Consider the following 16,051-nt stretch of genomic DNA (forward strand, 5'->3'; position numbering starts at 1 on the left):
GTGCTTTGGTACAGAGCAAAATGGTTGATATGTCTTAACTTGTGCAAATATGGATGCTGGTGCTCTACATTTTTACTCTCTCTTCTCTTGCTTTCTGGAGCCTTGTTGTTTCTGTGTATTTTTCCCCACAAGGGAGCCAAGCTTGAGGCCTAGGAACTTTACATTGTTTTACAGCCCTGAACAATTACCTAGCTAGGGTCCAAAATGCAACACTAATACTCCTGAACTAATATTCGTCCCCAACTCTGCAGTTACTCCCTCACACATGAGCTCAATGGAACTTCTTCTGTGCAAATATTTTCAGGACTAAGGCCACTGTCAATTGCCTAACAGCATTGTTGCTGAACTGAGTGGACATGAAGAGCAAACCTGACCTACCTGTCCTGTCGATCCCTGCACGGCTTCCTACACAGGACTGATGAGGAGAGGAGTAAAGGAACCAGACTGTTAGCCAAAGATGTTCTAATTATTAAAATAAGATGTAAAAGCCACTATTAGCTAATAGCTGTATGGCAGAAATGTACCTAGACTGATTTAAATAGTTTCCACTTCAGTTCTTAACATAAATAACACTTTGAACATTCAAAGATGACTTTTGGTGGTCTATAGAATAGATTTCCATTAGGAAAAAAACCAGGTACTCTAGCTGCTGTAACATTGCCTCATTTCTCCTTAGAAGAAGTCAATGGGACTGCTTGCAAAGAAAGCTGCTATTCAACACTAATCTGGTCCTTTGGCATTAGCCACTTCCAGTGCTCTAGTCAATTAGAAAACAAAGTTCCAAGTTAAATTAAAAAGTGGAATTTAATGTTTTAAACCTGAGTTGCTCATGGTAAGAATTCAATTTAAATGTATCAAATCAAGTAAATTAATTTTAAACATAGCATTTACAGCATTATTTCAAGTTAATTTAACCTTGAACGAATTCCCACAAATATTAAAGTCCTAAGCAACTACAAGGCCTAGAACTATGTTTAAAGAAACTGTAGACATACTGCTCAATTTTCAAGTTTGACTAATGATTTACTGAGATTTGTTCACCTTGATCAATTTTACCAGCCTTTTATTTTTTAGTTTGAAAATGACAAGCATGACATGCTGTATTTCAAACTTTCAAGAACCAATTGAATATTTACAGTTTGTTCCATACTTCAAGCTTTTCCTTAACTTTTCATTTCAAATCCCGACTAAAAACAAATCACTCACATCCCTGCTGCAGTTTCGTAAGTTGTAAAGTTTCTAAAAAAAATAAAAAACCTCAGACCCATGGTTTAAAGGAGCCTCAGTCTGCGTTACAAAATATTTATGCAATGCTCCTCAATTTAAAAAAATAGCATGAATACCTATGTTTGCTAGATCACCCGTTTTAGTCTTACAATTGCATTAGTAAAATTCCATCTTCCTTGATCGGCTTGAGTATCTAATGCTTTTTTCACATTTCAGATTCTACAATTCAATCATTTTTCTGAAGTCTGTTACTTTATACAATATTAAAATATACAACTGTATGAAACAAAATTATTCCCTTTAGCCATGCCCAGTTAATTAGAACAAGTTTAGTTTAACTATCCTATAGGTCCTGTCAATTAACTTTCTTTGTGCAAAGTAATTGTCTAGAAACTTGTGGGGCTATGATGCCCCGTGTCTCCACATACAAGGCCCCTTCCTACACTTGCTTTCTCTGTGGTTTCAGAGAAAACTGTTGAATTCAACTTAGCCAATAGGGCTAAACAGTGTTTTAAAACATGTTCTTACTTAGTCTACAGTACACATTAAAATATGCTTTTCTATTTTATATAGGTTCTCATCACTGTAGTATCTGAGTCCCTCCCACTAGTGAATTAAGCAAGGTGACTAGCAGTTCTCATGTGTTTATTCCTTTCTTCATCTCCCCAGGAGGAGAAGCGTGGGCAGTGGAGTGTCTTGTTTTGGTAGTTACAGATAAAATAAATAAATACACCCCTTCCCCCCCCCCTACACACACACACACACACTCAGTGCTGTGCATTTGTTAAGAGAAAGTAAGGTCAAAGAAATGTGCCTTGCACTTGGAGTGGAAGGTGGCGAGTTTTTAATGCTTAATGGCAGCATGCTTGCTGGTTGACCAAAGTACATTAAGATCAGTTTTAGCTGGAAATGTATAAACTAACTGGGCTTGATCCTCGTTAAGATTAAGGCTCATTTACACCACTCAGGTAGTGTTAAGGGACCTATGTGTAAATGAGAATCAGAGTCTAAATTCAGTTGTCTACCATGGGTTAATGTATACAGGGCCTGTATAATGAGGGCTGCAGCTATTAACCTCTTATCTTCTTAGTAATTATGTTGGACAAATTCCACAGAGATGAAAAGAAAAAGTAAACATTTGAGTTCCAAATATATTTGATTCTGAGTTTTTTAGCATGAAAAGAAACGTGAAGGTGACTATACAGATTCTTTTTATGCTCTTAATTTTCAAAGCTTTTCCTCTTGCATTGTATATCTTAACCTCAGACATCTCAAACAATTACGCAAGCAAAAAGCCAAAGTGTCCATTAAAGGGAAAAGTTTTGTATCTCTTGCTTCCTTAGGGAATTGTTTAGTTTTATGAAAGTCTGCTTTTAAACTCTCGCCCCCCAACTACACAAGTCAGCAGGCTACAAATAATAATTTAACACCATCAAGCTTCTGTTTATACTGAAGGTACCTCACCCTATGATCTCCTTATAGCACACATTAGAAAGACATGGTAGGTGAGATATCTTTTATTGGACCAACTTTCGAGCTACACAGAACTTTTCCTCATCTTCAGAAGCAAGCTCCCCACAGACCAGGACACAGCAACTCAAAGCGGCATCAGACCCTGCCAGAACAACAGATGCAAAACTTGTAGACATATCTACACTGATACAATGATCAACATCCTCTCTTCCCCAAACACACCTTTCAAGATCCATGGTTACACACATGCCTATCACAACATGTGGTCTACCACATCCAGTGCACTAAATGCCCCAGTAACAACTATGTGGGTGAAACCAGACAACCATTACACACACAAGTGAAAATGATAAAAGACAAAACACAATATCACCTGTGGGTGAACACTTTTCACAAAGCAGTCAGTCACTCTTTCTGACCCCTGTCCTCATCCTCAAAGGAAACCTGCACAGCACTTTCAAAAGATTACCCTGGGAGATTAAATTCATAACTTTGCTAAACACTAAAAATCATGATCTTAACAAACATACTGGATTTATGGCTTATTACAACAATCTGTAGTGCACTACCTCTGGTTTTTGTCTTAATGATTATAGGGGGTTAATGGGCCACTCCACTTTAAATGGTCTCTTCGAATATGTGTTATCTACTTATGCTAAAACTATCTGTTCTACCTTATTTTTAGCCGTGACACTGAGTATCTCTCCCAGAACTGAGGAAGAACTCTCTGTGAGCTCGAAAGCTTCTCTCTCTCACCAACAGAAGTTGGTCCAATTAAAAAATATTACCTCACCCATCTTGTGTCTCTAATATCCTGGGACCAACACAGCTACAACACCACTGCATACACGCAGGCTCTTAACATACAGGCTTAGAGTGATAACATCTCTAAAAGTTACGCTCTGGGACTTAAACTTACTCTTACTAAAGTCAGTGGAAGTTTTCCTGCCAATTTCAATGGGTGCAGGTTTGAGTTTAATGTATGTAATGGTGGTATCAGTACTTATCCATAACTTCTAAATTAACTGTGTAAGTTTTGTGTTCTTTCACATGTTAAGTCTCAGTCAGTCTTTTTCTCATTTACTAGGACCATTGGTAAGATGTACCTCATTCATTTAATAAGTAACAGACCAATAGGAAACTGAGCTAATGGTTCTAAACCTGAGAGGAAAACCTCAAGCTTCCTTATGTACTACTGCAAAATTAGCACACCTGTACCTTGCTTTTGGCACAATTAATATTTTAGAAGAGGAATTCTTGAAGTCTTAATTCACATGGATTCCTTATTCAGTATCGTCTACAGAAGTCCACAAAAAAGTTAATGTTCTTTCAAGAGGAACAAAAGATATACAATTGTACACAAAGTCTTGAATTTTATTGAAATTTCAAGTCTTGTTTCAAACAAAAACTGCTTTCTTCAGACAAAAATATTCTCTCGTTGTCTTCAGATACCAGTAAGTCTAAATTGGTCCTTTAGTGCCTCTTTTTGTTGTCATCATCATGAGACGTTCACCCTGCTGGTTTGTTCTGTAAGGTCTCATTTTTATCGTGTGAAGGAACGTACATGACGACCTCTTCCACTGCCTCCACTAACAAACTTTCCTCTTGAGCCACCGCTACCACCACTACCAGCACTTGCCCAAGATGGTCCAATTCCACCTCGGCCTCTGGAAGCACGATCACGAGGACTGGGTCGATAGCCTTAAAGCAAAGAAAAATATATTAACGGTAGTAGTGCCCACGGATTAGCCCCGCTGAGCTAGGGGCTGAACAAACATAAGGATACACAGTTCTTACCTTTAATTTATTTTCTAGTCTTTTTTCAATTTTTCATTAGGCAAACGTTGTTTTGTTTTAACTAAAGATGCAATTACCAGGGTTGTTAAAACTATTACATTGCAAAAGTTAGTATTAATGCAAGATTAAGATTGTAAATTCAAGCATTCAAATCTGCGAGTTTTGTAAATTTATAATGGATTACATTTTAATAACAGTTTATATTAAAGTATATTTTGGATTTACCATTAATGAACCATAGTTAATATATATTTAAAACTTTTACTGTATTTCAAGATGCCTGCAATAAGCTTCATTTGTAAAAAGAAAATGCAACTAGAAGCTTTGTACAATTTGATGCCCACTTCTGTGTACTGTAAAAAGAATACCACATACCTGCAGAACTTAATGGCCTCAATGGTGGCAGGGGGCCCCTATTAAAATTGCTTTGACCCCCTCTGCTTTCATTGTAGGTGCCTCGTGGTGTATTTTGTGCACTCCAGCTTGAACCCCGGGCTCCTTCACGACGATTGTAATTTCCTAAACACAAAACACAGGTGCTGAGTAACGCTCAGAGTTCTCTGCACTGTTTAACTAGTAGTATGCTGCAATACATGACCAGTCTACTAGGAATAATTCTACTGTAATAGGACAAGAATGCATCTACACACAATCCCAATGTTTTAGATGACACAAGGGGCTCACAGTCCCTATATGCCTATCCAGCTCTATCTATAGGGAGACTGATATATTAACCTAGAGATGGCTTGAGCCTACATCATAGGCACCAGTGTCAATACAGTGCTGAGACTGGCACGCCTAAAGGAACAGGATGCACACCATTACGCTTTGGAGATGCAGGGAACTTCCTCAATATACCGAGCTCTGTACGGATGAGAAACCTTACTGATTTGATGCAGTCACATCATGAAACTCATTCCAAAGGCCAAGTATTATACAATCTGCCTGAATTCTAATACCTGGAACAGAGTCTCACCAATACATAGCCAAACAAGGCTTAAGGCACCGAAGGCCTCAGACTCCAAGAAAAATGTTAAGGGAAGGACTTGAGTGGCTGAGATTTTTTTAGACAACTGTCAGATACCTCACAGTTAGCAGCAGGGGTGAAACCTATCCCTGCCACTGCATACTCTTGTGGCAAAGCCCCTTACTTCTGCAGCACACTGAAACTTACCTGTTTTTTAATGTACTGATTCAAATATAATGAATATGACCAGTACTGTATTTTGACAGTAAATTCACACAAATTATGGAATGCTTTATCAATTTAACACTGCCCAGCCCATTTTCACTTTTCCACATGCTACAGTATTTTTATATCAACTGCATTACAGAAGCTGTAATGGCAAAGCTGGAGGGTCTGGCAGCTGGTAAGGGAGTAGGTTGAGATTTTGGCACCCAGAAAGCTTTTGAGGGTTTTGCATCTGGGAAATGGTTGAATCTCCTCCTCCTTGTGGATAGGGCAGAGGCTACTTGACCTTTCTTTGTATGGAGGGATAGCGGAGGAGAAGTTGGGGTACATACTGATTTTGGATTACAGCTGAACAAATAACTGATTTTTCAGTTCAGTAGCTTAACCAAAAAAAGTTTGTTTGAACTGAAAACTTAAGAATTTTTCTCACCAAATGTAAAACTTGAAAAACAATTATTCAAAAACGTCAATTCAAAACAGTTTTGACATTTCTGGGGGGAAAAAAATCAGTGGAAACTATTCACCAAATTCAACCCAAATTTGCACAGTTGCAGTGCCTCCCAAAATGCATTTTTTGGCAAATTTGCTATTCACCACACACACACACACACACACACACAAACACACAAGTTTTGCCCAGTTCTAGTTTGGGCATCTGTTGGAGGTAGAAGAGAATGCCTCATGAAGCATGAGTGTGTTTTATTAACAGTGCTGTAGGCAATACAAAGGTGGAAAGGAATGCACATCTATCCCCTCACAAAATATAGGTTTTTTTGGTCTGCTAATTTAAAGAAAACCTAAATTCTGCAGCAAAATCTCTAGCCAGAGAATCACTGCAAACATGGGGCCCTGCACATTCTTCTTCTCAAGAAGACGGGGAGCCTTTCTAATCAAAATGCATTTAAAGTTGATAGTACCGTTATGCTTAATTTGACAAATGCCCATATCATTTCACAACAAGGCAGTTAATTGTTTTTCTGTTACAGCTACAAGTACTCCTGTGGCCATTGCACACAACAGCATGAGACCAAAGAGTGAAGATCTAGCTAAATTCTTTTGCAAAAATGTCACTCAGACCAGAACAGAGAATAGTTAAACATAGCTTTGGTTTAACTCCAGCATAGCCTAGAGAAACATTTTTTTATCCTAGACAGTAATCAGTTTACTCCAAATCCTCAGACAAGAGGCAACATACCTTTTGAAGCAGGTGGTGTAAAGAATCTGTTCTGACTGTGAAAAGCTCCCCGTCCTCCACGATTCCCTGAGAACCCGCCACGTGAAGATATCTTCTGGGATACTTTTGGTGGCCTTTTAGGTTGTGGTATCCCATCTGGAGGGACCACTTCTTTGCTCTCTGCAGCAACAAAATCGTCCACATGCATAGAAGGCGGTCTGCTTGTATTCTGTTTCCTTTGACGAAAGATATCATGTGGTCGAATACCTTGTCCAAATCCTCCCCGGCCTCTTCCTCTAGGAGGTGGCACAACATGTGCTCTCTTTGCAGGTTCTATGTACTCAGATTTTCCACTATATAGCAAAACAAAATTAACAGGATTATTTACTGACCTAAGAATTTATTCCAGCTGAATGTTCGGCATTCTCTGAATTAGTATTTAGTAGAAGTTTAAATTCATAATGTAAAAACTGTGTAACATAACTGGCAAGATACGATGAAGCTTAATGTTGTAGGCATGCTCTTTGCTTCTGCATATTTCAGAAATATGCATCATCCATAATATCTCACTACCTAACTACATAGCTTTGAATTCACTGCTCAAAAACCAGCTTTTTGTTAGTACACAGTCTCAATCTCAATTTTAAGTACCTTCCTGTGGATAGATAGATATCTCCCACTCAGCTAGACTACATTAATTGTATACTGATTCGAAGTCAGCAATACGTCTTACCTTGAAGTTATAAAGGTCTCATGCTTGTGTTTGCCAAGTTTGAACCCTTTTGTGGTTTTTGTCCTACCAGGAGATGAAGGTTCTGACAAAAATGATCTCTCCAGTTCTGCTTGCAAGTCAAAGTCACTGCAGCCTTTCTCTGACAGTTCAATTAAGTCTACCTTTACCTGCAATAACAGAATACAGTTACACCACAATAACCACAACCAACAACGCTGGGTAACACTTCAGTATTTTTGAAACAGGAGAAGCTCCAGCAGCAGGATGGGAGTAGTTCAGCTGGGGTTCCATCCTGCTCTGGAATCCCCCATAGGAGCACAAAGCCCCAGTCAGCCCCTTTAACCCAAGTCATATGGGCTGAGAGAAAAGACGCAGCACCCGAGAGCAGGAGCTGCAGCAGCAGCACCTGTCCAGTCCTGGACATCATCAATGGCAGGGCCTAAGGTTCAGATTTTGATTTTGACAGTCTGCTGTCTGATTCAATTAGAACTCCAGCAGGGCCCATATCCTGCCTGGAGAACAGCCTCACAAATTCAGTTGTGTGACTTCTTTCTGTACAGGAGGGAGGCATAGGAAGAGACAGTCTGCTGAGGAAAAAGTTTATTTACATAATATCTGTCTTTGTGTATTAGTAAGAAGAAAGGAAGGTATAACTATGAAAAGATGAATGAGAATTAAGTTTGAGATGAGATATATTTGATAGTTTTCTCTAAGTATGGAAATCTAAGAATCTGTCATTGTTTCCATTAGGATTGCCTAACTTCAAAAGCAGTAACTCCCAGGAATAAACTCTTACCTATGGTACCCTCACAGCGCGGATTTTTTTAAATCCAAAATTTGGAGGTCATGTGTAGAAAGACAAATGAAGTTTTTACAAATAATTTAGCCTGTAACTATGAACTTTTCTTTAATTTCTTTAGATCGCAAGTTCTTTGGGGAAAAGGACTGTCTTTTATTATGTGTATACAACTCCTAGCACAATCCTAATAAGGATTTCTGAATACTATTGCAGTATGAATAGATGAAAAAGAGGAAGAAATTTGGTTTTTCATATACCTGAGTCCCAAAAAGCTCCAAGAAGTGTTATAGAAAGAGAACTTAAGAACATAAGAACGGCCATACTGGGTCAGACCAAAGATCCATCTAGCCCAGTATCCTGGCTTCTGACAGTGGCCAATGCAAGATTCTCCAGACGGAATGAACAGAACTGGTAATCATCAAGTGATCCATCCCCTATCGCCCATTGGGAACACCATCCCTGCCCATCCTGGCTAATAGCCATTGATGGATCTATGAATTTATCAAGTTCTTTTTTGAACCCTGTTATAGTCCTGGCCTTCACAACATTCTCTAACAAGGAGTTCCACAGTTTGGGGGGGAAAAAAAAAAATTCCACAGTGTGAAAAAATACTTCCTTTCATTTGTTTTAAACCTTCTGCCTATTAATTTCATTTGGTGACTTCTAGTTCTTGTGTTATGAGAAGGAGTAAATAACACATCCTTATTTACTTCTCCACACCAGTCATGATTTTATAGACCTCTCTCATATCCCCCCCTTAGTCATCTCTTCTCCAAGCTGAAAAGTCCCAGTCTTATTAATCTCTCCTCATATGGAAGCTGTTCCATGCCCCTAATCATTTTTGTTGCCCTTTTCTGAACCTTTTCCAATTCCAATATATCTTTTTTGAAATGGGGCGACCACATCTGCACACAGTATTCAAGATGTGGGCATACCATGGATTTATATAGAGGCAATATGATATTTTTCTGTTTTATTATCTATCATTTTCTTAGCTTTTTTGACTGCCGCTGCACATTGAGTGGATGTTTGCAGAGAACTATCCACAATGACTTCAAGATCTCTTTCTTGAGTGGTAACAGCTAATTTAGACCCTCATCATTTCATACAGAGAGAGAGAGAGACAGACAGACAGAGTTAGGATTATGTTTTCCAATGTGCATTACTTTGCATTTATCAACATTGAATTTATCTGCCATTTTGTTGCCCAGTCATCCAGTTTTGAAATCACTTTGTAACTCTTTGCAGTATGCTTTGGACTTAACTATCTTGAGTAATTTTGTATCATCTGCAAATTTTGCCACTTCACAGTTTAGCCCTTTTATAGATCATTTATGAGTATGTTGAATAGGACTGGTCCCAGTACAGACCCCTGGGGAACATCACTATTTACCTCTCTCCATTCTGAAAACTGACCATTTATTCCTACCCTTTGTTTCCTATCTTTTAATCAGTTACCAATCCATGAGGACCTTCCCTCTTATCCCATGACAGCTTACTTTGCTTAAGAGCCTTTGGTGAGGGACCCTGTCAAAGGCTTTCTGAAAATCTAAGGTTATTGTGTATGCACTTTAACTATTCTGGAAGTTATTCCAAGCACCTCAGCGATTTTCTATCTGCTTCTGCATACATTTAAATGTGTGCAATATTAATTTTTAAGGCGCGCCTGCACTGTCAGATTGTAGGGCAAGGGCAGAAAGAATGAGCCACTCACCTAGATGGCATCATTGATGCCCATTGGCAACCCTCCTTTTTTAATTATTTCTATTCTTAACAAGCACTGAGGCTGGTCAGGTGGAAGCCGGCCTCTTCCTGCTCTATCCTCAGCTGCTTCAAAAATCCCACCCTCTTTCCCCCTTCTTTGTGGAGACTGTTTAGACACATATTGACAAAGTAATAAGGAACACTGAGATGAAGAAATTCTACTCTCAGCTTAACAAGGAATACATTTTTTCCTCAATTTTAATTAAGCCTTTTACCATATCCAGATCAGTGTCAATTTCTTCAGCCTGGAATGGTGAGAACCACATAGATTTCAGCTGGTCATCCATCACATCTGCCAACACATATGTTGTCCTGTAACAATGAATATCAAATGTATTTTTGCTTAAAGACCAATATCTGCTGTAAGTGTATTTGGTTATTGTACTGGGGTATCATGTGACTCCTGGAGTCACTGCTCTTGCAGAAGTGCTCTCTCAAGGGTTTTCTTTACATTCAAAGAAATTTAAATTTGGTATTTTGTGGCCAATCAAGAAAATGCAGATTATAAAACATAAGCTTCAGCAAGAGCAGCAAATGTACTATGATTAAGCTAATACAGTAATTAGAAAACTGAACTGAAAAAACACTTCAGTAGTAATTGCATCTCATGAAATCATTTTATAGTGTTATATTTAAATTTCACCTCATCTAAGTGCAAGGCTGCCTGAAAAAAGAACAGGATTCCTTCATTGAATTAGCATGAAAAACCTTTGTAAGAGCTACTGTGGGAGAAATCCTTATCTTTAGCATCATATGAAATTCCATTTGGAAGGAGTTACCAGATACAGTTTGTTCCCCTACAATGAAGATATACTAATAACAACAGTAATATGTATAAAGCACAAAACCTGGAAATTAAATCCTACCCAGAACATACTAATCCATAAATTGTTGCATTTTTACAAGTTAAGCACACTCAACCTCCAACATATTTACTATTTTACCTATTATTAAACAGATTCTGGAGAGAGTCTGGTGCAGAAAGAACTGGTTCTACATCTTGGTCACTCAGAGGACAAGGATCGCCTGCTGATTCCAGCATCTGCCTAAGTCCAGCTACATTGTCCAATAAGGATTCAAGGCTGTCATCTTCTTTAGAACGTTCCTGCATAAGAGACATCACAATCAGAAAAAGATGAGAATTTAGAACAGTCAACATTAAGTATTTGCCAGATTGAAAAGAAAATGTTGCACAGACTATTTTCTGCACACTATATTCTGTTCATCCATATATACTCTAAAATAAACAGATCCAGAAAAGCAGATAGGACAGCAGAGGGCACCCTAGTACCTTAAAAAAAGAACAAATAGCAGTCACCACTCCTCAGGGAGTCTAGCCTTTGTTTACATACCAGCTGACTTGCAGTGGCTATTAAAGAGACAAGGTGGGTGAGATAATACCTTTTATTGGACCAAGTGCTGTTGGTGAGAGAGAGAGAGAAGCTTTCAAGCTTATACAGAACTCTTCTTCTGCAGTGGTTAGACAGCTAATTTAATAAACCGGTCCCAGCACACCAATCATCTTACTATCACCTTATGCTCCCTGTCTGTTGTATTCACCTGTTATCTCTTGTCATATATAAAGCTCTCAAGGGAAAGGATTATTGTCTCATATGTGAAAACAGTGTCTTAGCACAAGGGTTTCCCAAACCTTGATTGGGACCTGTTGGCATTAACACAGTACAAATAAATAATAATAAAGCCAGCATACAAACAATTCTGAGCACCACTCATAAAACCATTCTTACTCATTTCATTAGCTAGTGCACATCAACATGAGCCCTCTTTACTAATAAGTAGACAAGCATCTATACATACTTGTAAAGCGAGGTCAACTAAGGACAAAAAATTAACTTGATTATTCAAAATTGTTTTACCAAAACATGTTTCTCCAGTTCAAGGAGCAAATTTTCTGGAGTTTCTTCTTTGTTCTGTAATAAATGTTTTAACTCTGCAGTAGTAAGACCCAGTGTTCTGGCTGGATGGGAACCATCTACTTCCATAAGACTTCCATCATCTCCACAACATCCCTGGGGGGGGGGTGGGGGAAAAAAAAATCACACGCTAAAGCTAATTTAAAAAAAAAACAAAACAAAAACAAAAAAACAAAAAAACAAAAACCCAACATCAAAAACTGGATCTTGTGACAGCATTACAAAACCTACAGCTACCCAGACAGACTTTAGAACAAAATACAACAATATGGAAATTCATTGGATACCTCCACCCCAGACACGTGCAAATAAAAACAAAAGATAATACTGCAGCTCAACTAATGGAGAGAGAATACACCAAAATCTCAGAGGAAGATTTTTTAGAAATATATATATTATTTTTAGTGATTTAAAATGAAAACACAAAAAATATATCATTAAATAAAGTATACCCAAAAGGACAAGGTTAGCTCATCCCATCAAGAGGTTCCTTTTTTCCATGTACTGTACATTGAAAATAGATTTGTATCAGAGCATTAATAATGTTTCAGGTTGTTTCTATCCACATGTTAATTTTAGGGTTGTTTTTTTTAATTAACAACACAAAATTCAGAAACACAGCAAATCTCTATCTTGACAAGACTCCAATCCAAAGTCTGGACACAATATCACACTGATCACCTCAGAAACCACACTTAAGGAACTCCACAGAATCAATTTGCAAAACGGTCTTATATACTTACATGCCCCTAATATTACAAATTCTGTTTAAGAAACAAAAAAACTTCTACTGATAACTTCTCTCCCCCAGGTGTATTTCACTATCACCACACTCATTACAGCTACTGTCTCCTATTATTTAAATAACCGAATCTGTAACACCCACCCAAAGTATTTTGAAGTTGCTCTGACAGGTCATAAGAATGCATGCATCTGAACTGTGCTTTTTAATTGGGAAATTAATGTAAAAATAAAAGGGAATCTATTTCTAAACTTCAGTAAATTTGAAAGATGAAGAAAACTGCTTATAGAAATACCACAATAGGAACAGAAATATGGGAAAGCATTCCAAAGAAGCATTCCAAACATTGAAAATATGTAAAATTCATGAAAAAAATATATGAAGGCCAGATGACTGCATTTTCTCCCCGAGGAATGCAACTGGACTTTCTTCACATGCTGAGAAAAGTGCTACTCTTCATTAACAGACATTCTTTGCAACATGTAGCGGTAAAGGATGCACTAAATTATTGATGAAAAAACATTATATCCAAAACTACATTATATCCAAAACTGAGCAAGCAGTTTTTACTTTTACATCACCTCTGTTATCTGTAACAAAAGCAGTGCTTCTACAACATTTGAAAAGCATTTAACATATAATCACTTACCAGTGTGTCGGAGTTTAGAATTTGTCTCATAAAATCCAAAAATGAAGAGGCCAGTTCACCTGTATCCTTACTAAAGCTACTTATTACTCGCTTTGATACGGTATACAGAGCATGGTTGCGTTTTCTTAGAGAGCTGTTTTCATAATAAAAAGAGGGAGGAAATTACCTAGTGTTTATACCACATCTCGCAATTGCTGCATTTTATTTCATTGTAAAAAATAACAACAACAAAGTTGCATATAAGGAAAATAATCAACAGTAAAGTAACAGAATATTGTTTAGAATAGATTTAACTAAAATTCTCCTATGATGCAGTGTGACAGCCACTCTGTATCCATCCTCACTAAGGAGTTCCTATTCAAAAAAAACACACCACCACTTGATGACAGAGAACAAAGAAAATGCTACAACAGCTCAATACCCATCTAGTCAAAGCTCATTATCTCTTAACTGTCCCACTTGAATTTTTTCATAATATCTTATGGAAAAATTAAGTTTTTCTCAGCATGAAGTCTTTCTGCACAGAAAATAATTAGCATCTTAATATTTTTGGCAACCAAGAAACAAAAAGTGCACCACCACCACCCCCGCCCCAAAATGATAACTACAACTCTTATCAGACAGTTGGGAAACCATGTAGTCCAGTGACTAGAACGCTCTATTGGGACTCACAATAGCTGGGCTCTATTCCTGGTTCAGTCACTGACCTACTGTGGCCTTCAGTAAGTCTCTTCACATCTCTGTGCCTCTGATTTTCCTCTCACCTGTTCTGTTTTATCTATTTAGACTGTAAACTCTACAGAGCAGGAACTACCTTATGTGTTTGCACAGTACCTAGCACAATGGGGCTCCAATCATGTTTGGGACTGCTAGACACTATTGTAATACAAATAATAAGTCAGAATTAAAATATTCTCTTTCTACATCTTTGTTTCAGAAACTTGATCTGATTTTAAAAATCTAGATGATAAAAGGTTGTTCAAAATCACTTATAAAACAGTACCTCTTTAAGTGGTAGAATCCATAATCATGCTCTGTAAGGAACATCATTGTCCTGATACATGTCAGGAGACAATTGTAACTGGTCTCTGCATTAGCAAGTGTTTCCATCAGACAGTCACAGATTAAGGACATCAATTCCTTGCTTGGTAATGAATTGGAGAGCTGTTCTAATTCAGAAACAGATCCCTCTGAGGAACTTGGCAAAATTAGTGCTATGTCCTGTAAAGAGAAACCATGACTACTTTATAAGCATTAAAATATCCATTATGTGTAGAGCTGGTAAACACTGACCATGTATTTAGACTATTTACTTTAATTTTCATGAAGAAAACAATGGATTTGCTCAGTACCTACTTAGAAACTTAAAAGTGTATTGGATTTTTAAAAGAATGTATTCAAAATTAAAATACAAATTGTCAGGTTTATTGTTTTACTGGTTGGTAACCAACACAAGAAACCCAAAATAAAAAAGAATAGTTTAAATGACACAAACAATTACTGTTTTTTTTCTTTTAAATATATGTAGGATGAAAATGCTGGCTAAGATACTACTGTACAGTACTGCTAGAAACAGTAATTGTTTTTAAATGATTCATTAAACATCTGCTGTATTGACTGAGATAGAGCTGCATAACACGAAAGGGCTGTCTAGACAAACATGCACACGTACACTATACATTTTTATTATATATTTATGTATATTCGAGTTGTCCCTCTCTATCACAAAAAATGGTTAAATTAACCATGATGAATAATTTGAGATAAGTCTTAGAATTGCTAATACCTTCTGGAAAGTTTAAAAACATGTTGATTCCCGCATATTGTAGAATTCATGCTACACAAAATAAGGTAAGACACATGATGTATAAACGCAAACTGATAATTAACCTTTTTACTGACTAAGCATGAACAAAGGCTGTTTTGTACACACAAATCAAGGTGTCTGCACATAAATCACACATGTGCAAATGGATGCATGTACCTAACAATGTTTGTCCCTAAATGGTCTATTTCTTAAATATGTAGTTTTCAGATTCAATTTCCTATTTTACTGACTATTTTTACCTGACTGATTTTCTTAATGCTGAAATTTTAGGCTAACAGCATGTGACTAGTATTTATGTTTGTTAGATGCTTCAGGCGGACAGCATGGAGGAAGAGATCTATTTATTCATTGATCAGGTAAAGCAAGCGCAGTGTGAGCATCCCACTATTCCATCCATGTGCCAAAATCTTCACATGAAGGGGATAATTCAGTCTCCATGTCCATTCAATTCTTGGTCTCTACTGACACCAAACAAGGGTTCTGGTTGCAAGAGTGATTTTTATATATGTGGACACCTGTTCACTGAGATCAGCACTGAGAACAAACCCATTTCAAAGAAGCCAGTGAACAGCCATCAGTGGTTATTTGCATCATATGATACAAATCTAACTCTCCCCACAAAATTTTAACAGTAAATTTTCCCTAACATTTTTTGGGAAAACAGACACGTAAGTGCAAACGTCACGGAGTTTGTACCCTAAGGAAAACAAAACATGACGTTAGAATGTACTAAAAACTA

General features: G+C 37.4%; 2 protein-coding genes across 4 annotated transcripts in view; one reads left to right on the forward strand and one right to left on the reverse strand.

Moving 5' to 3' along the window:
• The window catches only part of LOC117873669 (RING finger protein 151-like), a 34,139-nt gene extending 22,907 nt beyond the window's left edge, over positions 1-11,232 (forward strand). Inside the window, exon 7 of the mRNA XM_034763300.1 lies at positions 11,118-11,232. The gene's annotated coding sequence lies outside the window, so the exon portion shown is untranslated. The remainder of the gene's footprint in view (positions 1-11,117) is intronic.
• Positions 786-16,051, reverse strand: part of VIRMA (vir like m6A methyltransferase associated) — a 39,257-nt gene continuing 23,991 nt past the window's right edge. For all 3 annotated transcript variants that reach the window (XM_034763294.1, XM_034763293.1, XM_034763292.1), the window contains 9 exons: positions 14,488-14,705; positions 13,485-13,617; positions 12,037-12,189; positions 11,104-11,264; positions 10,375-10,471; positions 7,597-7,763; positions 6,885-7,216; positions 4,873-5,016; positions 786-4,401 (listed from right to left, as the gene is read on the reverse strand). In XM_034763294.1, coding sequence (XP_034619185.1) covers positions 4,244-4,401; positions 4,873-5,016; positions 6,885-7,216; positions 7,597-7,763; positions 10,375-10,471; positions 11,104-11,264; positions 12,037-12,189; positions 13,485-13,617; positions 14,488-14,705 — 1,563 coding nt within the window. In that variant the 3' untranslated portion in view covers positions 786-4,243. The remainder of the gene's footprint in view (positions 4,402-4,872; positions 5,017-6,884; positions 7,217-7,596; positions 7,764-10,374; positions 10,472-11,103; positions 11,265-12,036; positions 12,190-13,484; positions 13,618-14,487; positions 14,706-16,051) is intronic.

Source organism: Trachemys scripta, chromosome 2 (genome assembly GCF_013100865.1).
Source record: "Trachemys scripta elegans isolate TJP31775 chromosome 2, CAS_Tse_1.0, whole genome shotgun sequence".
Taxonomy (NCBI): Eukaryota; Metazoa; Chordata; order Testudines; family Emydidae; genus Trachemys; species Trachemys scripta.